The sequence below is a fragment of the Poecilia formosa genome, unplaced genomic scaffold (genome assembly GCF_000485575.1).
Source record: "Poecilia formosa unplaced genomic scaffold, Poecilia_formosa-5.1.2 Scaffold44, whole genome shotgun sequence".
Taxonomy (NCBI): domain Eukaryota; kingdom Metazoa; phylum Chordata; class Actinopteri; order Cyprinodontiformes; family Poeciliidae; genus Poecilia; species Poecilia formosa.
In genome coordinates this window covers 1,505,294-1,532,817 of record NW_006799983.1, presented here as the reverse complement: position 1 = coordinate 1,532,817, position 27,524 = coordinate 1,505,294, and the positions used below count along the sequence as shown (strand labels likewise).

General features: G+C 39.4%; 1 protein-coding gene across 3 annotated transcripts in view; it reads left to right on the top strand.

Annotated features, from left to right (window-relative positions):
* The window catches only part of ndst3 (N-deacetylase/N-sulfotransferase (heparan glucosaminyl) 3), a 54,259-nt gene extending 28,951 nt beyond the window's left edge, over positions 1-25,308 (top strand). For 2 of the 3 annotated variants that reach the window (XM_007551849.2, XM_007551847.2), the window contains exons 6-15: positions 1,865-1,993; positions 11,142-11,324; positions 11,793-11,889; positions 13,192-13,315; positions 13,846-14,020; positions 15,048-15,218; positions 15,462-15,571; positions 21,319-21,421; positions 23,018-23,128; positions 24,150-25,308. In XM_007551849.2, coding sequence (XP_007551911.1) covers positions 1,865-1,993; positions 11,142-11,324; positions 11,793-11,889; positions 13,192-13,315; positions 13,846-14,020; positions 15,048-15,218; positions 15,462-15,571; positions 21,319-21,421; positions 23,018-23,128; positions 24,150-24,179 — 1,233 coding nt within the window. In that variant the 3' untranslated portion in view covers positions 24,180-25,308. Of the gene's footprint in view, positions 1-1,864; positions 1,994-11,141; positions 11,325-11,792; positions 11,890-13,191; positions 13,316-13,845; positions 14,021-15,047; positions 15,219-15,461; positions 15,572-21,318; positions 21,422-23,017; positions 23,129-24,144 lie in introns of all 3 variants that reach the window. The other variant, XM_007551853.2, reaches the window with a different exon arrangement.
* The last annotated feature ends 2,216 nt before the right edge of the window (positions 25,309-27,524 follow it).

Below are 27,524 nucleotides of genomic sequence, written 5' to 3'. Positions count from 1 at the left end.
TGTCAAAGAGTGCTTGAAGCGGCAGACTAAGGCAACGAACCTTCATTGACCGCATGCCGCCTGCTGCAGAGATTACAGAGTTGACAGGGTGACAAGTCTTTATTCACATTTTCCAAGATTAAATACATGTTGAACTTTTTTTTTCCTCACTGAAATCAAAAGCCACATGTCATTAGGTTTTAGAGGCTCCTTGTCCAAAATGAATGTGGCTCTTTGGACCTCTTTGTCATAACAGCCATGTTGGCTGGCGATTATAGGGAAAGCAAAGGTAGAACCAATAACAGTTAATAATGGCTTCTGCGGATTAGGTGGCAGCAAGTCAGCATGCTTACCGCCAAGAACCTGAAACTGGACTACCTGAATGAAAGTGAGCCATTTGTAATTACACTATTGCCATATGCGGTATCAAACAAATGACCCCAAATGCATTCTGCTGTCTTTTACATTACAGAACAACCATTAATTCAAGCAGTGCATCATATATTCACGTCTCATCCAATCATTTCACCTTTACATCTACGATCTCGTGCTTTTCATCGTTCATATTGTTACTTTTTATTTCGTATTTAGCTACAGGTTTCCACAAAGCGGCAGTTTGAATTCCAAACAGTTTAATCATGTTGGTTTTTGTCATACTTATGGGGAGCTCTTTGACACATTAGGGTGTTTTTACAGTTCCCGTGGACTGCTGATGTAAATGTGAGCACCAGTGTAGCGTAAGCATAAAGCTTCCAGTGGCTCTCAAAGGGGTCATAAGAATAACATAACAAGGACTCATAAAACTGGATGATGTCACTTAGAAAGTGTTGAGTTTGAAAAGGAAACTCTGGCAGCCTGTATATATATAGTGATATGTGACCTTTGCGGTTCTTTCCCTGTCTACTGTTTAATTTCATAGGAAATTAGGACTGAATTAACTACAAGCAAATTGATGTTTTCGCAGAGTGATTTATATAAAATGCTTGCTCAGATATCCAAGGCTTCCACAGAAAATAATAAAGAAAAAAAACATATTGGAATTATACCACATTTTTCTCATTTTAGACGCCACATTTTAGTGGCCATATCAAGTATTCTTCTGCCTTGGAGGTTAGAAAATCAGAAAGCTCTTGGGAGGGAAGCAACACCTGTTGCCGGAGCAATGAGAGTGACTCTTCTATCAATAATGTCTTTTCAACAGCGCACATTTGGTCTCCATGGTAACTAGCTGTCTTACTGACTAATGGATGACAGTTGTCTCCACAATTTTTACTTCAGTGTTGTCAGTTTATGGGTAAAGTGCTTGTGTGGTGCATTCAATAATTACAAAAATATTTATTTTCTCACCAGTGTGTCTCCGGTCAGGTCCAATGAAGTTGATTGTGGTTAACACCAGCTTTCTGTTTGGATCTTTATTCGGTAACGCTAGTTCATCTGTCTGGATTCAAATAATGTAGTGGTTAAAACCAAAATTAAGTACATGCTTCTGAATAAATCTATTCTGTGTTCAAAGGGGTGAATACAAGCAGTGGTGTAAAAGGTTTCTGGGTGACTTAAATAACTCCAGAATTTTAGAGATTATTTAAGATACGTTCTAAATCTGGATAAGGATGGAAAAAGAAAACTAAATGTGAAAAAAAAATGTTTGCTCTTCCACACTGTGTCCTCCCCCATTATCTATATATCCCATCAATTATGCAAAAAATGTAAATATCTGGAGCACGTGAAGGCAAAAATGAACGCTTTCTAGAGCAAAAGAGGTCAGTGCAAATGTATTTTTGGTGTTTTCAAATCCATCTGCTTTTATTCGTCAGAGTTTATTTTGTAGATGTGAAACATAGTAATAGGTCCTTCTTTCACTGCATGCCGCTCTGTGTGTGTCCAGGTGCTGCCTCGTCAGACGTGTGGCTTGTTTACTCACACCATCTACTATAAGGAATATCCTGGTGGACCCAAGGAACTGGACAAAAGCATTCGTGGGGGAGAGCTGTTTCTAACTGTGCTACTCAACCCTGTGAGTCAGCGAAAGCTTGCACACAGCCAAACACAAGCACGGACGCACACAAGCACACACACACACACACACAGACACGAAGAGAGACTGATAAACATTTTTTTTTCTTTTTTCTTGGCCTTGAAGATGCGCCACAAGGTTTTACTGCTTTAACTATAACTGTAACTTCCTTCAGTTTTGATCAATCTAATTTTTTCGGCATTATTTGTCTGTCTGCCTCTTCTCCTGTCATGGGCAGCGTCTCATTCTTGGAGCTGTGTTCATCTCTCCACTTTAAATTAGGTCTCTCCACCGGGGGGGTTGCTGTCACATACATCCGTGCACACGCACACACACACACACACACACACACTCACAAGCAGGTTTTCCACCTCTCACTTACCCCTGCTGTGTATGTCAGCTCAACTTGACTCTGCTTTGAATTAAGGAACAGAATTAGGTTTTGGGTGGGAGTTTAAGAAAAAAAAAAAAATCATCCACACGTGCACGCCTGCATGGGCGCGCTCGCACACACGGCTCGAGGCTGGATATTCAAAGAAAGTGTCCCCCTAAACATTATCTTTCACTGTCTGTGTTTCTTTCTCTGCCTTAAACCACACACGTGCAGATGCACAAACACACAGAGATGCTCATAGAGCGGCAGTAAGCTGTATTGAAGTGTCAGGTAAGGGAGTGCTGAACCAGAGGAGCTGTCAGAACTCACCCGACATCACAGAGTCAAGTGCAGCTCCCTACAATACCCCAGTCTGGCTCTTTCTTCTGTCTCTGCACCAATTTGTCTCTCTCCTTTTTGTTTTCCAGCTATTTTTTCTCCCCCCCCTTTGTTTCTTCTCTGTCTTTTTTGGTCACATTTTTATGATGCCTTTTTCTTTATGCCTGTCTCATTATTTTCCTTACTTTCTCAAGTCTCTCTCTTTCTTGTGTTCTTTAAGGTTTTATTTACTAAGTATTCTTTTTTCCCCCTTTTGTTCTTTCTCTCCCCTTCCTCTGCCTCTGTGTGTGTAAGTGAATCCCCTTTTTCTTCTTCTGAGAAGAAGGTCTTGCCTGTTTAAAAAGATCCTAATAGATATTGGCAGAAAAATGCTTGCGGTTTCCTGCTTACTAGTTGAAGAAAAGAGAAATTACTTTCCTATCCAGCTCTAAAGAATTGCCTAATTGCTTTGTATTGTGCAGCTCCCACTTTGGACAAAGGATCTCTAGAAGACAAAGAGGTCTTACATCTCCCCTAGCAGCGATGACAAGTTTCTAATAATACATAGAAAAAATGTCATCAAAGCAGAAAAAAAAATGAAAGAAGGGTTATCTATGTTTTTTTCTAGTCAGCAAAAGCATGGATAGTGGGGTTAGTTGGAATGCATTGTTACGCTAAGAGATTTATGTAAGCACAAGCCAAAGTGTCTGAAGTTGCAGTGCTTTATAAAAATTAAAGAATATCATTTTGTAGACTACTGTCACCCGAAGGGATGTAATGATGCACAAAGATCACGTTTTGGTATGTTTTCGGTTACCTTGAGTCAAGAGAAAGAAATAAAAAGAAGGTTTTAAAGTTTAAATCAATATGGAGTTCTGTACCTATTGTGTGCGCTTGATATTTGGTGCCATTAGAAATAAGACTGAAAAATGTGTTTGATGGAAACAACAACAACAAAAAAAAACTATGTAAGAAATGGTGGTTGCTGTGGTACTGGTACCTTCTTAATTTTATAAGAATATCTGCTGTATGGTAGCACAGGATTAGATAGGATAGGGTAGGCTAGGCTGAAACAAGATAAGGTGCAGATAGAATGAAACAAATGCTATGCTGTAGCCTGGCTTGTTTTACTGCTTATAAGACAAAGGTGCAACTAGTGCTTTATTTAATTTATATAGTCATTTTAGCTTGAGCTAAAAAAACAAACAAAAAAAACTCCAGTGAAAGATTTACGCCCCTGGTTGCTAGACTTTGCCTCTCTCACATTTCTAATCTATTGTCCTTCTTCCTCAGAGCCAAAACAAATGACACTAAGAGACACTTTTGTACCATCAATAAAACCGCTAATAAACATAAGCAGTAATTTTTTTTTCCCCCTAAATGAGAGCTGTCTGCCCTGACTGATACACATGCACAGTTCACACATACAATACAGGTGCAAAGATGATTCATGTTAGTGTCTCAGTGCAGTGTTTCAATTTGCAGACACAAAAGCTTAATTAGTGTGCGCACTTTGTGCCTAATCAATAGTGCTCTGTGGCTCGTTGCTTAAGTCCCCCTGGGTGTTTCCCTTTGTTTGATGATCTGCCCGTCGGTAACAGTGCCACTTCCTGTCGAATGGCTTTAAATCACTTTTGGCATTTTGTGGCAGTTTGCCACGGACGGTGACCAAAAGCACGTGGACGTGTTTGCATGTGTGATGGCGTGGCTGCATGAAGGTGTTCATGCAGCGCGGTCACGGAGCTCGGCTCTTACGTACAGTACACAGTACACTCGACAATCGATTGGACTCTGCAAATAGCCAAAAGGGCACAAGTCATTCCCCGATAAATGGTCAGAGAGATGTTGAGAAAGGAGAGGGGAGCAGGAGGAGATGGGGAGCGGTGGGGAAGGCGGAGGGCGGGGAAGCCGGGTGAGAAGGTGGCAGACAGATTGAGATTTAATTTTCAGGTCACGGCATCTTGTGTCACTTGAGAATCCAGACACATACAGAGAGGAAATGATGCACATATAGCCCCCCGACACGCACACACACACACACACAAACACACAATAGAGAATATTGTTGTGGACTGAAAGCACCAAGTATGTGTGTGTGTGTGTGTGTGTGTGTGTGTGTGTGCGTGTGTGTGTNCACACACACACACACAAACACACAATAGAGAATATTGTTGTGGACTGAAAGCACCAAGTATGTGTGTGTGTGTGTGTGTGTGTGGGTGTGTGCGCGTGTGTGTGTGTGTGTGTGTGTTTTAGAAATATCTGTGTGTAGCTGGCATAAGCAGAGCTTTAGACGTATATCAGGTCTGACATTTAGCTCCGCTTAGCTCTACCACTAAGCTTATTAGCCGAAGACCAAATATCAGCACAATCTCCCCTTCTCCTGTGTTTTAGCCACTTCTCACCCTCAACGCAGACCACTGATATTGTCACTGCTTTGGGTGTCTTCTCTTTCTTTCTCTCTCTCTCTCTCTCCATTTTCTCCTCCTCTTTTTTTTCATCTCAGCAATTCTCAACCTCTGCATGTTGACTTTGCTCACACGTGTGAATCTTTCCACACCTCTCTTTGTCTCATTTCCACTTCTTCCCTCTTGTTCTCTGGAGTCCCGCTGATCGCAACTGAAGGCTTTGGCATCTCATCAACACATACAAGCTCTCTCAAAAACAAAGGCGCGCACACACAGGCACACAGTGAACTACAATACAAACTGGGAAGACATTAGTAAGCGACGGAAAAGCAGCGAAAGCTGGTCTAACTGAAAGGGACAGTAGTTGTTGACAGAAACAGACAGAATACATTTCACCAAGATCGTTTGCTGTACTTACGCGCCGCTTTCAGTTGTCTGCTGGCGTGACAAACAGACTGAGATGAACTGCGAGAGGAAGAGAGAAAAAAGGCACTGCAGGGGTAAGAAGACATGGGACAATGACTGAAAATGAGACAGAATGGAGGAGTGAGGCTGGGATAAGCAGTTATCTTTTTAGGAGTAATAACAATTCAATCAGGGTGAAATGTATGCAGAACTAAGTGGCCGGTAATGGGAGACGGGCCTCAGCTGCTTAAATGAACATGAGGTGACAGTGGCAGTCAGGAGGCAATCGGACACACACACACAAGAGTGCAGAAGATACTCAACAGGACAGTTTCGGTTCAGATTCGATGACATTCCAGGCAAAAACTGAAAGCTTCCTTTCCCATTTCTGTTTGAACTGAAGTAATAAAGCGTAGTTCAACCTTAAGGTTGAACTAATGTTCGTGTTTTTGAAGAAAAGGGCATAAATAAATAAAAACCAAGTCAAATAAGTACTTTGTAAATCAGTCAAAACATCTGACCCGACCTGGCCGGAGCCCATAGACGTCGTGTCTGAGCCCAAGCTAATGTGACCACCTGTAATTAGAGGTTCGACCCCGAAGTAAACCCGATATATTATTTTAATTAAGGTTTTACTGCTGTTGTTTTTAGACCGCGATTTGAATAAATAGTGTAACTTCTTCTGTTACTCCAGAAGAAGTGTAACAGGGGGGAATCGAGTGCAAATCTTCTGGCATGTGTGATCTGCACTTATTTTCCTTTATTTCTTTCTTCATCAGGTTAAACTACCTACTCCTCTCTTTAGACTCTGATAAGTAGATTACTACAATTTTATATTGTGTATTGTTATTTTTGTTTTTTTTTTTTGTTTTTTTTTTCTGTGCTGGATGTATTTTTATTCAGAATGTACTACAGAAGCTTGAGCCCGACCCGACCACCAATCATATAATTTTCAACTGGTCCCGGTTTTAAATCTAAACTTTACTAGAAAGTTACTGATATCAGAGACTTCCGATATCCGAGGGAGAAACATGACTTGTTTCTGCAGAGCTGCACCAATAATTTGGAGATTAAATGTTTCACAGTTATGTGTATAGCTTATGATGCAACCCTAGTTTGCATATTGCATGAGTATCAGGATAAAGGGTGTAAAATTAACACTGTTCTATTGCATCAGGATAGTGGTTTTTCACCCTGATGTCATGGCTTTGTTGCTTTTTTTTTATTTTATTTTTTTTTTAATTACATTTAAACATTCCCTGACCATGTCGGGATGGGAGTTCAAAGCTCTTGAGTCTCTAAAAGTGGTCAGATAATTATTACCTGAACTTTTCAGAAAATAAGTCAAATTCTCTTGCCTTGTCAACCACTTGCCTAGTGCACAATGAGAGGAGTGCATCTTTATCATTGCAAAGTGTCTGCATAACCCAGCTTGAACTTAAAGGGCCGTTTTGGTCTCTACTGCTTCTAGAGACAGTCCAAGCACTAAAAAAAAAAACAAAAAAAACATCCAGCTGTTTTCTGGAAATAAATTCAAGTTTTTTGGCCATTTCAAAACTTCACAAATATAACATCACAAATCAGTGATGGGTTAAGATCACAATAGGCAGAACCAACTGGGCAAAATCTCATGATTTCAACAAAAAAAAAAAAAGTATTGAATATGATTTGTATAACCCATAGACCTATCCTAAACGGTTCAAGGAAACATAATAGGTTCCCTTTTAATTAACATTATTATATACTATCAAATTTGTGTGTTATTTGCTAAAGTAGAGTATAATAAGCCCATGACTGCTTTTATCGATCCCTAATGTGGAACCAGACAAGCTGACAGACAGTCAGAAGGGAGGATGGACGAACAGATTCAAACAAGAATCAAGTAATAACTTCCCAAAACGCAATCATATTAAGCGGGATTTGAATATGTCACAAGCTCAAATACAAGAACACATGTTCCTCTAATCCTGCAAGACACGCTAACTGTCTGCCTGAGTTTCTGCATGCTCGTGCGTGTTCTTGCATGCATGTCCTTTGAAGAACATCACTCCATGTCGGGCTGACATGTTTCATTAGGGCATCTAGGTCAGCGCAAGATCTGGAGGAGGAGGGGAAGAAAGAAGAAAAAAAAAGCATAAAGTGACTTTTTGGAGCAGAGTAAAAAGTGAGAGTAAGACATCAAACTGATGAAAGAAGCGGAGGGAAATAGAGCTGCATAGTAGCAATGAGAAGAAAAGATGAGGAGTAAAGATTAAAAGTGATGGGCTGAGAGGTTGTATTTATATGTTTCGAAACACTGCCAGTCCAGGCAAGATTTGAGTCCAGTTCTATTTTGAAGTAGTTTCCCTTTTTATTAAAGGCCCATATGGGACCCAGAGCAATTCAGTGCTCAAGAAACACAGAGAAAAGGTTTGGATGGTTCAGTTAATTGAATTCTTAGCCACAGCACGTTCTTCCACCGGGGGGCTCGGAGTTTTTACCTCAATGGGAGATTAACACCCTCTCAAGTGGGTTTTTACTTTTTTCTGTTTTAATTTAGACTCACCTGCCAAGGTTATTTTCTTTTTGTCACCTCCTCCATTTCCTCTCTTTTCTTCTGTTTCTCTCTCCCCTCGCCCCTCCTCTTTTCTGCAGCTCTTCAATTACAAACACAAATCGTCCCCTCTTTTCCCCCTCTGTTTAATTTGGCTGCCACCGCTCAGGCCTCATAATGAATGTTTCCATGTGCTGCCACAGCCAGACCTCTCTTCTTTCTCCCTCTCTCTTTCTCCCTCTCTTTGTCCTAACTGTATGCACCTGCGAAACACCCCACACACAACCACACACAGCAACCTGTTTCCACACAGCCTGCAGAGTCAGACATCATAGGCTATTGAGGGGTTTGAAGGGGACATAAATCACTTTTTGATCACCGTGTTTCCTTTCCGAAAAAGGCGCAGAACAAAAATGGAGACTTTATTTATTTTATTTTTTTTTATCTACTCTGCTCTCAGATTTCTTCTACTTGCTACACAGTTTGGATCCCCTTCAGTCCACCTTTATTGGAGGGTGCTGCTAAATATTATGTCTTCGTTATAACTTGAAGACATTCCTACAGAGTTGTTTCTGAAAGCTTTGAAGGAGGAGATCTCAGGTTTTTGATAGTGAATTTTATTGGAGATGAGAGCCAAGTGGACCGTTTTTCTCTCCTGGTGTATTTATCACATGTTCCTGTCAGAGTGCTTGGCGATAGTCTGACAGTGGCTCCGCGATCCTGCTCTTACATCAGCTACATTGACACAATCCTGGTGAAAGCCAGAATGCTGCACTGCTCATTTGCCCAAAATCCATAAGAAGGGCTGTAGCAGATCCACAAAGTGCTGTGGCGTACATCAGTGCACAAATGCATAAACATTTGTGCTGACATGTTTGTCTGCTTCGACACGTTCACATCTGCTCTTTTTCCCTCGAAAAGCAGTCTGTATACATGCATCAGCTCACCCTCCTGCTGTTTCTCACTCTCTCACACGCTGACACGCGTTCCTTCCATCAGTGTGCAGTGTTCCCAACAACTTTCCAGGTCAGCCGGACGCTGATCTATCAAGCTCCGACAGCGTGTCTCTCTATATTTACAGGGAATCTGTGCTGCTAGGGAGTCGCACCCTCTTTTATCCGCAGAAAATTGACTGCATAGACTTGCTAAAACTAATTTTAGCGATTCGATTCACAATTTTAAAGTCACATTTTATGTTGATTCATTACACAGGACGATATATTTAGGTTTTGTTTTGTTTTTGTTTTTACTTCAACAAGGAGTTGATTGGCTGATTGACTCTACAAACGAGGGGAAGTGTAATGTCCCCCATGTTGCATTGATGACTTACCTACATATAGACATATCTAATACATTTTTTTTAAACAAAACGATACAATACAGTTTACTTTAACTAGGATCAACTAGAATTAAATGAAAAATTAATGGGATATACCCCCAACGTGAGACTAGCATGTGTATGTGTGTGGAGGAGAGAGTGGGTGCTTTTTAAGATGAAGAACATTAAAGACTGAAACACCATAACTCAAGCGAATCCAGACACCATCATTAGATCCAACAAATAATTCATATCTTAATGGCTGATGGTAACGTTTTATCTAAAGATGTTTCCATAACTCTGTGAACAAAAAGGAGTACAGCACAAGTTTATGTGTGCGTGCGTGTGTGTGTGTGTGTGTGTGTGTGTGTGTGTGTGTGTGTGTGTGTGTGCATTTGTCTGTAACAGCTATCTTAGCTTGTCTCTTTGATCAGCCTATAAAAGCAGTGAAGCGTGGACAGATAGCCTGGACCGACACACCATTGCTCCTCCGCTCGCTTTGAGTGTCTCCTTCCTCCTCACACACATTAACCACCGCAAACACACTCTGACACACTGTCCCGCGTGTATACGCATCTCTCCCATCTCCCAGTGCCTCCGAGGAGTATCGTGCTGCGTCCTCAGCTTTATCTACCAGGAGCAGTGAAAGCATCAGTCTCATTTTATCTGTTTACCTTTTATTTTTGCACTTCAAACTGTGTACGTCGTGCTGAAACTTTAATGTGAGATTTCACCTAACAGAAGCACCTGATAGGAGATGTTGATTCTTGGAGGACAGCTGAGATGCTCTGGGCCCGTACAGCTGAACGCACATACATGGAAATAATCTTTTTGTCTTGAGGTTATAGTGGTAAATGTGAAGACTTAGGATTTGGATTGATATAAGGTTCTGTAATGATAAAGGAGTTGCAATAGATGTAATAGTTCCCTTACCTATAAAAAGGGTTGCCACTCTTGTTGGGTGAGACTGAAGCTTTTCCTTTATCGGTCATTCTGCAAATATAAGTATCCAAATAACGAAAGTGCCTGCTCTCATACCAAAACGTTTTTTACACACTGCTGCTTGTAATCGGGCTTTTTTTTTTAAGTTGGCGGCGCTCAGAGAATTCTCTCTGCAGACGCACGGCTTTTAATGTTTGAGGAGAAATAAAAATATAACTATCTTTTTAAATGTAACAGTGCAGCCTATCAAATTGTTTTCATGCTATTATCTAGCAAAACGTACTTTGTAGCAGTTGATCTAAAATAAAAAAAAAAAAGAAAAGGTATAGTTGGATTGATATATAACACCTTCTGCCTCTAGCAGAAGGTGTTATATCACAGTTCCTTTGTAGAAAAGGGAATAAATCCTCAAAGCAATGGATGGTTCACAGCTGGTCAGACATCCCATCAGTTTTTACCCCTTCAAAAAAAAAAAAAAAAAAACTGACTGAAAGTGTTTATAGCCATGGGACACAACACTGCATTAGGACATATCTAAATCTCTGGACCTTCATAAAAGGGCAAACTGAGCATTTGCATATATGCTGATACTATGTAGTTTTTAAACATAATCAAAAAGTAAATAAATAAATAAATTAGGAGCAACCTGGCATAGTCATGAACACATTGCTAAAGCATCATTTACCTACTGCTGTTTGTTTTCCTACGACACTGAAATGTAAGTCAGATATGCAGTAGTGTGGCAAGGTAATAGAAGATCTACTGAATTATTTATAAAAAAACATTACAGAATCCCAATTCCAAAAACTCTGAACTATCCCTTTGACTTTGTTATATTTTCTCCTCTCCAGATCAGCATATTCATGACCCACCTCTCCAACTACGGCAACGATCGACTGGGTCTCTACACGTTCGTCCACCTGGCGTCCTTCCTTCGCTCTTGGACCAACCTGAAGCTCCACACCCTCCCGCCTCTTCAGCTCGCACACAAGTACTTTCAGCTTTTTCCCGAACAAAGGAACCCGCTCTGGCAGGTGTGTTTGCACGGGTGCACGCCACACACGTATGGGCTTGTGTTCGCCGCGTCTGCTCTGCGTTTGATTTTGTTACTGAAAAGATGTTCTTTTGTATTTAAATTTGCGAAGACGTCATGCAGTATTCTGATGCACGGAGAACAAAACAAGAATAGATAAAACAGATAGTACTTATTGTTTTTGGTTTGTTTTTTTATTGTCCTTTTTGATGCAGGGATCCGTTAAGTTTATTGCAGAAAACTAAAGTCTGAATCTGTTACTGCATTCTGACTCCTTTGTGGAAATGTTTGAGGAGGCATTTACAGCTTATATGGATTTGTGCCGTGTTCAAAGCCAGAAAGGGCTCAGCAGACTATTCATTCTTCTGCTATATGTCACTCTGTTCTATATCTCCTCACTGAGGTGGGTTAGTTTGGCATGTTTGTTCTCTTTATGTTTAACGTCTAATCTTTCTGCACCGTTTTGTAGAATCCGTGTGATGACAAACGGCACAAAGACATCTGGTCTAAGGAGAAAACGTGCGACAGGTTGCCTAAATTCATGGTGGTCGGCCCACAGAAAACAGGTGAGATGAAGATATGCCAACAATCAGACATGCACATGTAACAGAGAGGCTTCTCCTGTGTGCACAGGTGTCTGCAGCAGAGCCTTTTCATATAATCCCCCATGCTCCTTTACCTCTGTCAGAGGGAGACAAAGGAGGAGGCTCCTTCCTCTTTTCTTCCACCCACATGCTTTCTCCTTTAGACGCACAGAGGTACCAGTGTCTCTGTCTTTCTTTTGCTTTGACTCCATCAAAGAGACTGAAATAGAGGAGCTTATTAAAAATGTGTGTAAATTCTGGATGCAGGGCAGGAAAGGGACTTTCTTAGATAAGACTTGGATCCATCCAAAAGAGGTGAAAAACATAAATTCGGGGAGATAAAGCATTTTTAAGGTGAAATATATAGACATATATCTTCTCATCTGGTCCAATTGGTTTGAGGAGCGTTTATAAATTGAATCATCATTTGAAAACTGCTTCTTATACAAAAGGGCCAAAATGGAATAAATGTATAAGGAGAAAGATACTTTTTCACAGATCATGAAAGAGGCGGTGCACATCTGCTCTCGTATGTTGAGTGTTTGATTTTCAGCCACTTTTGAACCCAAATAATTTGTTGGTGACCACAGGATAAAATATTACTTTGTGTTTCATGCCTATGAAGTGCTGGATGTGCAGCAGTCTAATTAAAATAGGTGGCACATATTTTGGTAAACAAAAGCACCTGTGGAGAATTGCAAAACTTCGGTTTACTGAAGCACATCTTCGAGCACAATACAATTTGCACCCTGTATACATTCAATTGATTTCTAGAATTTAAATAGTGGGAATTTTTTTTTTCTCAGTAGGAGGTGAAGAGGTGAGGCACAAACAGTAATTACCTGGGTGATAATCTCCCACGTGGAGGGAGAGGTCAATGTAGCGACATCAGCAACCTAACAACAATTAGATTACTATAAATCCCCATTTCACCACAGGAGAAGCAGGTGGAAAAAAAAAAAAAGAGCTGCAGAGGGTGAGACAGAGGGCAGGACCATTTCCCCCTCTGCTGATTGGTGTCAAACGCTTCTGAATCATTTGGAAGGAAAGGGCTATGATCTTTCTGCACACAGACACACAAGAACTCCCTCTGTGAATTCTCAGCAACATATAAATCTCGGAAAAGGAGTAAAAAAAATATATATATAATAATAATAATCTTCCAGTATGGATCAGTGGACGACACTTCTCACACACGCTAACACACACTTTCTCGCGCGCACAAACCCACACTCCGCAGAGCCGAACTAACGAGCCAGTTATGAATTATGCCCTTTCTTCCAGGAACGACGGCACTTTATCTCTTCCTGCTCATGCATCCCTCCATCTCCAGTAACTTCCCCAGTCCAAAGACGTACGAGGAGGTCCAGTTCTTTAACACCAACAACTACCACAAAGGAATCGACTGGTGAGCGCCCACGCGCAACACACACACACACACACACACACTTCTCACCTTCTTTCATTTCTTTGTCTTTTATTAGTCAGTGCCTAAGGTGAAACAAAAGATAACAGCCCACCTTTTCTTCATTTTGTGAGGTTGTTATTAGCTTTCACCTGCCTGTACAGACTTTAGTAATGCGTCAGGCAGTTTGAAACAGCTCAACAGTGTCCTCAAAATGAGATTTTAATCCTGTAGTGTAAGCCAACAGACATATGTCGGTCTAAAATGACCCATAAATGGGTTACTTAGCTGACAGACACAGCTGTCGCATCCTCCAGAAACACTTCTTCATTGAAAATTGCTTAAGCCGTATCATCAGACTCCTTAAAGGCACAGATAAAGTCTAGAACGTGTTGACTTTCCAGACTGCATTTGACTTTGAAATGATGTGCAAAGCCGCTGCCTTGTATTGCCATGGCTTTCAGTGCTTTTGATTAATTGCAGATGTCTGTGAGTGTGGTGTGCATCTTAAAATGATGTCTGCTTTGCCTCAGGTACATGGAGTTTTTCCCCGTGCCGTCCAACGTTAGCACAGATTTCATGTTTGAGAAGAGTGCCAACTACTTTCCCTCAGAGGAGACCCCACGGCGAGCTGCTGCCCTGTTGCCCAAGGCCAAGATCATCACGCTTCTCATCAACCCGTCTGACAGGGCCTACAGCTGGTATCAGGTGAACACACACGGCACAAACGCACTCGCATGTTTGACCATGACGGCGCATGCACAGTGCCTTTTAAAAATGTTCGCACCCCTTGATGTTTTTCACATTTTGTCACAGCAACAAGGAAAACCACAGTCTCAGGGGAACCACTGATAGGTAGAAGAAAGGTTAATCTGGTGGTCAGATTAAGATTAAGCTCTGTGGCCTACATGGCAAGCCTGTGCCAGAATACTACCAGACACCGTTGGAGTGCCAACACCATGGTGAAGCGCTGCGTAGGCAGCACTATGGTGCGGAAATGCTTCTTTCAGTCAGGAGAGAAAAACTGGTCAGAGCTGTTGGGAAGATTGGATTGGAACACAAAAATCTCAAACAGCCTGTAAGACATTTATGAGAGGCCTTTTTTTTCTTTTTTTTTTTTTTAGAATAATCAAAACATCTGCCTTCAGATGTGCAAAACTGCTAGAAACATGACCCCAAAAGAATTTAAAGCTGTGACTGCAGCAAAATCTAAAATATTTTTCAGTGAGTCATTATACCAATTTACAACTTAGCTGTTGATCTCTTAACATGTATTCTTTTCCTTCCACTTTGCAATTATGCACCACTTAGTCTTGGATTATCACATAAATCCCTGATTTAACACATTAAGGGTTGTGATTATAATGTCAAAACATGCGCATGCTTTTACACTGTACTGAATTGCAGTAGCTGCCTGCATCATGCTGTGAAATGCCTCTGTCTCTATTTACACAGAGGTATTTATCTAAGACGGAGCTCATGCCACCGATTAATGCTGAGTTATCGGGTTTGTCTGGTGCATCTGCATATCCACGTCTCATAAACCTCTGAAACTGTGATTTTAAGCCTGTTTGATAAATGAGGAATAAATACAAACATGCCATCTCCAGTTTTATGTTGTTTTCTTCAACATCGATCGATGAATAAGGAAAAAAACAAAAAACAAAAAAAAAAAACCCTGATGACCAAAGCTTGATCTTTGAAGCCTCTTCTGTTGTTGTGCACCTCTCTCCAGCATCAAAGAGCTCACGAGGACCGCGCAGCCCTGCAGTTCACCTTCTATGAGGTCATCAGTGCAAGAAAGGGAGCGCCTGCAGAGCTGCGATCCCTGCAGAGTCGCTGTCTCCTACCAGGCCTCTATGCTACACACCTGGAGAGGTGGCTGATGTACTATCCATCTAACCAGGTACGTACAGTCACAGACGCAAGCCAGCGACTGATATTATTATTCCAAACAAACTTAAAGGCAAATGTTTATCTGCTTTGACCTTTTAGCATATTTTTTTTTACATCATTTAAATTGCATTTTAACTTTTTTTTGAATGCCTTTTTTAATCTGTAACACTTTATCTATAAACATCAGGATTGATAAGGTACTGAAGTGTCAGCTCTTAATGCAGCCTCTCCCTGTACGTCTTTGTGTGTGCAGGTGATGATCATTGACGGCCATCAGCTTAGAAACGACCCCGCAGCAGTGATGGACGAAGTGCAGAAGTTTCTGGGTGTCACTCCTCACTTTAACTACTCCCAGACTTTAACGTGAGTGTCTGACTCTATGCGCTTGCCTGTAATTTACAAGTGGGATGAATGCTATTCCATCTGGATTCATCAACAAGTTCCCAAAATCCCAAATCTGTGGGAATCCTGACATCTGCTGGTAAACAGCTTGATCCGGATCCTCACCATCAACATCTCGGAGTCGCACCGTAAACAAAAACGACAGCGATATCACATGACTGCTAATTGAAGCAGTGACAAAACAATAAATTATCATGTTTTAAAAAATGTTTTCTTTAAAAACAACATTAAGTGAAAGTGATAAAAACACACGCAACAAAAAACACAGCTCTCTTTCTCATTGTTGGGTGCCACAATGATTATTGTGCACCGCAACTTGCATAAAGTTCACCAGCGGTCTCAAAACTTCCTCAAATTCATTTATTTTTACTCTGCCTGCTGTCGCTTGAAAAAATATTTTCAGCTCTTCAAATTCCCCACAAATTTCAGCATGAAATAATGGTGGTGGCTGCATCATGTTAAGTGGATTTTTGTTTTGTTTTTGTTTTTAATTCATTTACCTATATTTAAAACTATTTTCCTCAGTTTTTTTTCCTTTAAATCGCCACAACATTTAGTTACTTCTACAGTTCGTTGCAGCAGTTTCTCATCCCTTCGGACAAATTGCAAATCTTCTTGGACATGCATCAATTGTTTCCATTTCTCTGCAGCTTTAAAACATTATAATTTGCTTGTATTACTTAAGTTAAAGTGAACTATGCTTATGAATGCAGAATAATAATTCCAAATAAGACTAAAAGTCCTTGTTTGTTACTTGAGTCATTGCAAAGAAGAATGTTGAAGTAGTTGTAAATGCCTGTTAATTTTATTTATTTCTTTATTTCCTGAAAATATCTCCTGAATTGAACAATTTCTCTCAAGTGAACTTCAGCTTCTACTCATGATATTGTTTACAGTTGCTCACAGGTTTACCCAAAGCTGGGTGTTTCTTATGTTTGTCATAAATGAGTTCATACTTTTGCTTCTGCACAACGCTGTGCACAGATTTGAACTGGAAAATGCACGTGCAGTAATAATGTTCATCAGCATACATATTCATCGTCTTGTACTCATTTACAGTAATGCGTAACTTAACCGTATCATTTACAGTTTTTTTTTTTCTTGATTGCTGTCATGCAGCTGTCAACTCCACATTTTCAAAACAATTAACACAAAAACGGCTAAACAGTGGCACTCATGGTCAAAGTGACAGAAGGTTCTAACTGTGCCAAAGCATTTAAAATGAGAAGCAAACGCAAATATTGCCATCAAACAACACACACTGCGAAACAAGTGTACGAGCTCTTTCAGTCAATCAGATCATAATGGGGAACAAAATGCAGCATTCATGCACCATTGCTTATCATTGTAGCTCATTACATCTCTTTCATTCCAGTGCCTTTTAGTATGTTTCTACATAAACTGTGACAAATTGGATCCTGAATCAGAAATGCTTTAAAGCTGTATAATTGTATGCCATGTTTGTCCAAATGTGGCTGGAAACTGAAATGTTGTAAGTATTGCAAAAAAAATAAAAAATTAAAAAATTAAATGTAAACCAAAATGAAATTTCTTAGAAAATAAGAAATTATGAGGATTAAAACAATATCTATTGCAGTACAATAACTCACCCTCATCTGCTTTGGACTCTTTCTCCAGCTATGCTGATGAAGAACAATATAGACATGACACCTTTTAAGGCCCACAGATTAAGATTTGTGTGAAGGAAAGTGAAACATGTGTTTCAGTGGTTCTATACAGAATGAGGTTGTTTTTCGTAGCTGGGAACATGTGATTTCTGTTTATTTACCATAACCAAAACAATGGAATTTGGAGCGACTGAACTGACACTTTGTGTTAACTGCTGCAAAAGGTTGAGGAGAGTCTGTCACACCAATGAGAAAGGGTTAATACACCAATGAGAAAGGGTTAATACACCAATGAGAAAGGGTTAATACACCAATGAGAAAGGGTTAATACACCAATGAGAAAGGGTTAATACACCAATGAGAAAGGGTTAATATACTTCTAAGAGGTGTCTTCTGCTCTGCTGAGATGTAATCTGAGTTCATTCCAGTTTCTTTAAGTGGATCAAAGCTATCAAGGAAAACCGTAAATTATTATTATTATTATTATTATTGTAATTGCTTGGAAATATTGCTTGCCCTGAATTACCCCACATAGTGAGAAAAGCAAAGATGATTGTTGTGTCGCCAACCTGTCGGCACTCTTTGTCCCAAATATTAGGGGATCTGTGGCATTTTTTTATTTTGCTACTTGTCTTTTAGATCTCCAGGTTGCAGTGGACTTTCAAAGGGACCTTTACTACTCCATATTTATGTTCAGTTTTAAAATACTTTATTAATTCTATGGAAAAAATTAAATGTTGTAACTCATACAATTTTCTGTAAAAAATTGCTGTAGATGCTGATTGTTGTAGGCAGAAAGGATCTCCTGTAGCTGTCTGAGACTCTTTGTTGCTGTTGAGGAATTTTCTTGATTTTATGAAGAATTCTTCTTGCACAATAATCTCCAAATGTTCCAGAGTCGTCCTCAAAACAGAACCAGCCTTCTTGATTGGTTTATTTTGCTTTTTATGTCACTAGCTCTGGTGTTGCTATTTATCTTGGAAACATATTCAGATTTTAGTGTTTCTAGGTTAGGTTTGATTGGAGGGAAAATGTGCTGTTTATTACACAGCAAATTAGTTTTTGGTGATGGAAGGATGTTCTCCTTTCTTCAACAGGAGAAAAAAATTAAAGATAAGAGAGTGCTAATAGTAGAAATGGATACATTAATTAATTGCTGCTGTTTGGGTAAAATAACAAAACAGAAGAAGTGGAGTGTGTTAACACATTTGAGAAATTTAACTGAACACAATGCCTAAATGTAAGAAAATTGAAGCCTTGACAATATATGCTACCAGTAAATCTCACTGAATTGCTTGAAAGTTTTGCTATTTCAGTAATTTAATTGTAAAGAATTTCACTAATTAAACTGAGAATACTTCAAGGTTTCATTTTCACTACTTACAGCTAATGAGATGCAGAAACTCAGTTTCTTTGGATAAATAAGACCAATGCCACAGATTTTTGCTGAATTAAGTTAATTTAGTCGAGGTCATTTAAAATTTAATACAATGTAAGTACATGAACAGGAATGATGTGCAGGCATGTGGCATCTCTGAAAGCTATGGTAAAGGGAGCAAATGTGCTACATTAAAACTTTTCTCATCCGTTGCCCCACTATATTTTTTAAGCTGACTGCATGCGTTGTGTAAAGCTTTTTATTGATGAACAGAACATGCGCGCTAATATAGCACCGTACATAGAACAGTGCTTAAAACTTGTTATATGGTTTTATTGGAGTTTCATAACTTATTTTTCCAAAATTTTCAGTTACTTTCCTGTCTCAGACGAGTGAGGGGAGGATTTTGTAATTTGCAATTTCTGTTTGAGGCCACAGTTGACTTTGTCCAGTCAAAAACATAATAAATCCAAAAGATATCAATCTGCAAAACACAAACAGCTCAGGTTTTTAAGGATGGCAAGGTTGTTGCTGTGACTGTAAAATGTGTAAAAATACATAACTATGCGGAGTTTCTACACAAATTCATGTATAATGCTCAAAGTGAAGTGCACAGATCTGCCTTGGCATCTAGTTGCATAAGTGGAAGCATATGTAATTTTACCAACATTAAACATTTGCAAATAGTTTTCTACGTTTGCCCCTCAGAGTATATACTGCTTGTATTCACCGCCTGCCTGTCTGAGTTACAGCTGAAACAGTACAAAACACAAAGCTTACTTTTCTGCAGTGTTTCAGTCCAAAAGCCTAAATTGATCAAAAACAGCACAACCACAAGAGACATTAATGCAAGACAAATGACAAAACCTTAAACGCCCAGCTTCCTCAGTCTTTCTGAGCTGCAGCCACAAACTCCGCCTCTTTAGTGACTGATGTACATTCCTATATGTGTGTCCACATCATGATGTGTGATGACATAAATTAAACATGTAGCTTTTATGCTTTGGATGAGTGGGGAACAGTTTATTTCTCAAGCACTACTCATCAGAATGCAATCAGCCTGCAAAGCTTCAAGCTTCAAGACAGTGACATCCAGAATTTGTGGCTCCGACCAGGACAAAGAATGGCTCTGTCTTCAATCACCGTCCCACACGCATACAAATAACTTGGGAAGAGGTTCTGATGGAATAATGAGGATGCTCTCTCTGTGTGTGTGCGTGTGTGTGTGTTTGTGTGTTGTCTGAGGATGGAGTTAGACAAAAGCATAATCTTTTGTCCTGTCATTTCTTTTTTGACACACCAGCAGTCTGACAGATTCCTAACACTCAAGGCTATGTTTTAATCTTCTCTTTCTTTCCTTCATCTTTTGTGACTGAAGCAGACCTCTTAGTGCTTGTTTTGCTTTACTAGCCCAAAAATGTATGCAGATTAAGAAATAATTTGCATCTTTTAACCCCATCTGGTCTAAAGAATATCTTCAGAAAGTGGTGATAACAGAGCACAATATCATGTTACATAATTAAAGTTAAAATCAATTGCTAGTAAAAATCTAATAATTTTAACAAACTAATAAAACCTTTTAAAATATGCATAGATTTTACAACGGCATGTGTTACTGATCAGGCCTGAAATCTGGATGAAGTCATCCAGATTCAGGGTTCAGACACAAATCTTCTGAGACACATAAAGGCAATTACAAAGTTCGTCATCTATCTGGAGAACATCTCCACGATTGAAGGACTAATGTGTGTAGATTTCATGATCTCAAAAAAATATATATATATATATATATAATTGAATTGATTACCGCAATAGTGTCTTCACTGGTTTGCCTAAGCAGTAAATCAGACGGCAGCAGCTGATCCGGGATGCTGCTGCTTGCATCCTCACTAAAATAATAAAGGACATCAGCCCAGTTCCAAACTCTTTACACTGGCTCCCCTTAGCTCAGAGAATAGAACCTAAAATACTTCTGTTAGTTTATAAATCTTATTTGTTCTCATTGTGTCAACCTCTCAGGTCTTCTTGTCCTAGGCTACCCTGAATCCCCAGAACCAGAACCCAACTTGTAGAAGCAGGATTCAGCTTCTATGCTCTTCTAATGTGGAACAAACTCCCAGACATCTGAAAAAGAACTGTGTTGTACAAATAAATACACCCCCACCTTGCTCAGCAAAGTAGTTGCACCCCTCTTTTTTTTTCTTTTACATTTCGGTAGAATTTAAAACAAAAAATAAGTAAAAGAGAGTTAACACAGATATATATCATGTTTTTTTAGGTTTGTATTTGTATCAATTGAAAATTTGAAAATCTTCTTGTAATTCCATTTCACGAATATCCACAACTTACCGCTGGTCTCTCACATAAGGTTGTGACTACAAAAGTCTGACGTGTACAAATTGCAAGGCGCTGTGTGACTTCGTGAAAATTGAAAGTGTTCTAATTGTATCCATTGTACATTTGTCTGGAGATGACAAGCATAATGTGCAGCCCTTGGGTTACTTTGCTCTCAAGGTTATTGATTTTTCATGAGCTTAATAATAACCAAGACAAATCTCTTTTTATGTTCTGTCCTAGACAGACATTAAATGACATTAAACTTATAAAAATAATTTTTCACACCCAAAACTGCCAAAAGAAACCATTCCCTCCACCGCTCATAGTGACACTTTTGCCTCTTTTCTGTGTTCCTCTGTTCTCAGCTTTGACCCTCAGAAGGGCTTCTGGTGCCAGCTCCTGGAGGGAGGAAAGACAAAATGTCTGGGAAAAAGCAAAGGAAGGAAGTATCCTCCTATGGACCCAGAGGTAATTTTGTTTCCTGTTAACTAAAAGGCATTTGCGCTCAGGGGGAAAATGGTGCATGTATTGCAATGTGACGGATTGAGAGAGCAACTGAAACAAAAAGGAATCGAGCCAGCTTACTGGCAGTGACAACCCATCTCTTTCTCGATCATTGAGGCAAAAATATCCCCCCACAAGAATCAAAGCAGAGGTGGCCACTGTAACCCTATCAGATCCAGCCAGACGCTTTAAACCTAATTAGGAGGACCTAATAAAAACCACAATGAGAAACAGAACAAGGCAGATTGGGATAAAGGGAGATGAAAGATAGAAGGAGAAAACCCAAATCCATAAATCTTTGTCCTCCCTCATGGCTCCACAGAGAGGCTGCAGACGATGAATCACACATTTGCTCTCGCGTAGATACATCCTCTCTCCACACGTGTTCACGCATGGCTCACGGCTGTGCCTCCGCGTCACCTGTAATTAAAATTTATTTGAGCCTCAACCAAGGAGACACAAGGAGAGGCCAAGGGGAGGCGACAGAGTGAACAGCAGGGCAGAGAGACAAGAGAGGAAAATAATTATAGAGCGGCGCTCAAGTATTCACACCCGCTGAACTGTTTTCATATTTGGACTCATTGCATCCACAAACTTTAATCGTATTTTATTGGAGTTTTACATGATAAACATGATTCTGAAATGGAAGCCTCAATTACTCCAACACAACATATTTGCCTTATTAATTTGACACATAAAGCGTAATGTTTGTTCAATTGTTGACTGTATAGTGTTTTCTTTTCAACTTTGTAGCTTGTTCTATAAACTTGATTCCTTGATTGATCAATTGGTCAATAGGATCTGTCTGTATCCATTTCAATTTCACTATAAATACAGCTGTCTCGTGAAGGAGCTTTATTAGAGAACATTACTGAACAAAAGTTCTTTGTGAAGCCCAAGAAACACAGCAGACAGATCAGGGAGAATTCTGTGAGTCTTTAAGCAGGGCCAGGTTATAAAACTATATCCCAACCTTTAAACATCCATGAACAGAAAGTGCGGGACAGACCTGCAGACACGTGACGGTTCACCTGATGCAACAGGCCGTTCAAACAGAGGATGAATCAGAGAAGCAGAGAGAGCCACAGCTCAGTTGGGAGAATCTCTAGACAAGACAACTGTTAGCCTTACCCTCCAGTGATTCTACACCTTATGGAAACATGGTGGTGGCGACATCATCCTTTGGGAATTAGTTTTTTCATGTGGGAACATCAGCCTTAAACACACAGCTAACGCTACAATTTAATGGTTTACATTAATGTTGTTTTAGGATGATTTAGTAAAACCAACTGAGAATCGTTAGCAAAACTTTAAAAACTGAACACTAAACAAGCCAGTCTGTAAATTGTAGCCTCCAGTGAGCTCTTACAAAATTTGTTGCATGTTTTTGAACGTTTAACCATCATTTGCAATGCTTTCTTGTCCTTTAACTTCTTGAAACATGACTGGACTTTTGGTTTTCCTGACTCTTTTTTTTTCTCCTTACTTCTGCCACCTGACTGCCATCATCTTTGTTCACACACTCAACGTCTTTTCCTCTCTTTCTCTTCCGCTCCTCAGGCACGTGCATATCTCTCCAGATATTACAGGGAGCACAATGTAGAGCTGTCAAAGCTGCTACATCGGCTCGGACAGCCCCTTCCCTCATGGCTGAGAGAGGAGCTGCAGAAGGTCAGTTCCATGCTCATCTCACCAGTGAACATGCACTTTTAAAGGTTAAAAATACAGATATGAAATATAAAGAACCAAGAAAAAAAAAACAGCCATTTACAAAGTCTTGGGCAAAACCTGCACCGGTCTACTTGTTAGAATCTACTTGTTTACAGGTTTTACACTTTTTGACTTTCTGTTTTGTAGTGTGACATCTTGCGTTTTTTTTCTTCCCCCCAAAATAATTTAATGAACTTCTCTAAAATGAGAGAGTTCAGTGACCAAAAGTGCAGAAAAGTCAACAATGAGAAGACCTCCATCCATTGTCCTGTGATAAAACCATTTCAATTTTTATTTGTTTGGTTTGCTCCAGTCATCACCAGGTATAGATTATGATTGAAAGAACAATCATAATCTATATCTGGTACAGCTGACTCAGCTGAGCTTCCTCCTTACGGTAGTTGGGCTTTGCCTTGGAGAAAGCAGGAGGTGCTTCATTATCCACGGGGGAGGCTCAGTGCAGAGCCACCGCTTCTCCACATCAAAAGGAGTTTGTAAGGAAAGGGAGTGGGGCATTTAGTGGCTATTCTTGTCATATTTTCACCTCAAGTGATTCCTTCTGATATGGAGTATCAGCAGTTTTTCTAGGGACTATCCATTATGTGATGAAGCCAAAGTATTCATTTCTATTAACACATTGTTGGACCCACTATTCAGTTTAAATTTGGACTTTTATGACAGAATTGACAGATCGAAGTTTGAAAGAAGGGCTCTAAACTAGCGCATGTCCAAAGGGATCTTCCAGAGAACCTCCTTATCAGATGGCAGGCGCTCTTCAAATGACTCAGTTTCATATGAACATGCCATTTGGTTTTCATGGGCATTTGTGCCAGTCAGGCTTTACCCTTTCCAGGTAACATTTGACTCTAATTGGAAAAAAACAACAGTGCAATTAAAGTACTTCATTCCATTTTTTTCCCCTCCCTCTCCTCTGTTTCCCTCTCTTAAACCCTCCCTCCTTTTACCCCTTTCTGAAGGTTAGATAACATTTCAGTCCATGAGCCAGGGGTAAAGGTCGAGCTATCAGAGATCGGGAAGTGACCAGAAGCTCCTGACCTTCAAAAGCGCGCTGTCTGTGGCCTTTTTGTGCACGTTGAGGTGAAGCCAAGGACGGGTGGATTCGTTTCACCCGCGAGCTACGGCGCTGTTGGACAGAGCGGGAGAGGCGTGATGGGGCGAAGAATCTTTGTGCGCTTCGATGGACGGACGGATGGATGAATAAATGGATGAATGGATGGATGGATGAATGGATCTCTAAAGAAACTGGGACTAAAACCAAGCGCCAACTTCTAATAACAGACAGAGCTGTGTGAGACATGGAGGATTTGGCAGGTTCTGAATGGCCAAAACCTGTTCTGAACTGACTCTCATGCAGACCTGGAGTGACTTTGATTCTTTTTTTTGTTTGTTTGTTTGTTTGATATCTCTGCTAAGTTATGATACCAGGGCAGCGCTGGTCAGCTGTGCGTGGTTCACTTAGAGATTCCTTTGCACTGAGTTCTGTTCTCTGTTTCCCACCAGGATAAAATAATACATACCTTTGAAGGTTTACTTTTACCCTTTTGTTTTATTTAGATCTTATTGTATGATGTAAGAATAAAAAGCAAAGACAAGGTGGACTCAGGGTGAATGATAGGCTGTTCCTTGTTTTATTTTTTTATTTTTTATTTTTTGAATGATGAATCTTTTTGGTAAAACAGGTGTAAGGCAGATTTGGTAGCATTGTTTCAACCCACAGTGCATCACATGACACTTCTATGGGAGAAGGTTTGGATTGGAAATGAGCATCTGGAGCTAAAAGCGAAACTCGGTCAAGATTTTCCCAGCAGGTCATGCAGGAGTATGCTGTGTTCATTTATTAGAGAATTATTTCAGTTCTAAGAACTGCAAAGACATGACCAAAACTACTCGAAATTATAAAATAACACATTTAATTTTAGGATTTTTTTTTTAAAGTGGAAGAAGATTATGTGTTGTTGTTTTTGTTTTTTTTTTTGTCTGTGTCTCATTTAGGTTTAAACCTATTTTTCCCTTTGAAAACCAGTGGCCTAAGTTTAGCCTAAATTTGAATGCAAACAATCCTACTTGTCAATTACAAAACCAAAACTCAAATAAAAATGCATATGACTGTCAGCATAAAATGTTTGTTGTGTTTTTGGTGAGCATACCGACCCATTTGTAAGGATACGTCTGTTCTGTATGAATGAGGAGAAACTGTTTTAGATCAAAGGTAAGTTAAAAAGGAGTGTATGGGAAGTTTTTTTTTTTTTTTTTGCAAATTCATTTCCCTGATCATCTCAAAACAGAGACCAGAGATTGTTTTCTGTTATGTTATATCAGATAATAACGTGTAAAATGAACAAATACCCTACGATTCAACACTGGTACGCAAAATGAGTCGCACTCCTTCAACTTTTTCGCATTATGTCCTGTTACAACCACAAACTTCAATGTGTTGGGATTTTATCCAGCAGACTGACAGCTTCGTACATAACTATAGAGCTAAATGAAACTGAAGCCACACATTAGTCAACAAATTCACAAATCAAGAAGTAATTTTGTCTCGCATGTACTATTCTATATTTTTTCCATACTCTAGGGAAAAATATACTGTAAATATATTTACAGGATGTTTGTTTCTGATAAGAAATGAGACTGGCATCGCAGGGTGTAGAAGCACTATCGGTTTAAAAATCAGTTTAAAAATGATTTATAACCTTCTTAATAATAAATGGAATGATCGTTTTTGCTGTTACAGCAATCAAACAGTTCTGATAATTACCCTATGTGTGTTTTTACTGGTGTTTATTGCAATGAGTTCTAAGTCTTTAAAGTTGAAAGATCTCTTTACAATTACCCTTATCTTTCTTGTGTGTAAAATAATGAATCTGGAATAATAATAATAAAAAAATTCTCTTTATTTTTCTCTTTTCTTCGACAAAGAAACTATTGCTGTCATCTACTGACGTAGCCAAAGAATCCAAATTAGGAAACATCAATAAAACTGAATTTGATTATCAGTTTCACAATAGCCGACGCCAGGTAGGAACTAGAGAAGATTGCATGTGCAAATCAAATGAGAAAGCGTGTCAACGACTTACCAGTTAAAGGTTGAGCACATGAGGAGAAACTGTTTTAGATCGAAGGTAAGTTAAAAAGGACTGTATGGTCCTTTTTAAGTTAAAAAGGTTTTGTAAATATCTGCAATTGATCGTTGTAATGTGTAGTAGTGGCCACATGAGGGCAGACTGAGATTTAAAACGGAAATTGAATTATTTGCTTTTCTGGCAGAGATGGTGACCTAAGCAAAAGATTAACTGGTTAAAAAAAATAAAATACAAATAATAATGCATTCCCTGAGATTCATGGTAACTTTCAAGTTTAATGTTTCTTTTCTCAATGCCACATTGGCTGATTCAAGTAAGCCTTTTCTTATTTCCATGTTTTGTTTAATGTGTGTATTGTCATCCAACCAGCACTTTCTGAGTAATCCGTTAAAATAGTGCATACCAGATTCTATAAGTTTAGGACTTTAGGTCACATTAAAGTTTCTGTAGACGAAAATTGTGGCTTGAAATGATCTCATGTGCCATTTACCTGGGAAGTTATACTGTTATTGTTTTTTAAGCTTTATGGGACACATTCTACCTGTTCTTTACAGTACTGACATAGTACTTACCATAAAGACTCAAGCCAATGAAACACCAAATGCTGACTAAAAATGTGTCTTTGCACCACATTTTATACGATGCAGCTACTTGGTGTAACAGCTGGGACATTTTCTTGTTTTCATTTAAAGGAAACAAGCTGCTATTCATGTCGACGCTCCACAACATTCCTCTGCCACTGGGCGTGTAGGTGACGGTGTGTCTAAAACAGTGCTTCTTCCTGACACTTTGCTGTAAACATGTCTAAAAAAATGTTGTCCCTACAGCAACTTGTCACCTGCTAGAGCTGCGACAATCAAAACAAAATCCAAAGTGAAACTCAACGACCTAATCACATGTCTTTGCAGAAACGATAAGTTTAAATAGCTTATGGCTATTTAAACCCAAACATAAGTTATTACATTTTAGGGCTTTGAAGCTGAAAAGTATGAAAGAATATCCATAATTGGTCCTTTTAACATTTCAATTGTGTTTTAAAGAAGGAAGTTACATTTAAAAAGACATTTTATGAAACAAACATTCTTTTGACTGCAGATACTTTGTGAAATCTGCTGCCATAGACTTCATTATCACTACTTTTGTGTTGGGTAAACATTTTGCCACACATTTATTGTTGCATTGCAACTATCAAAGCCATGCAACAATATTGCCAAAACTTCAGAAACTTTTGACTATATTCTGACTTTAAG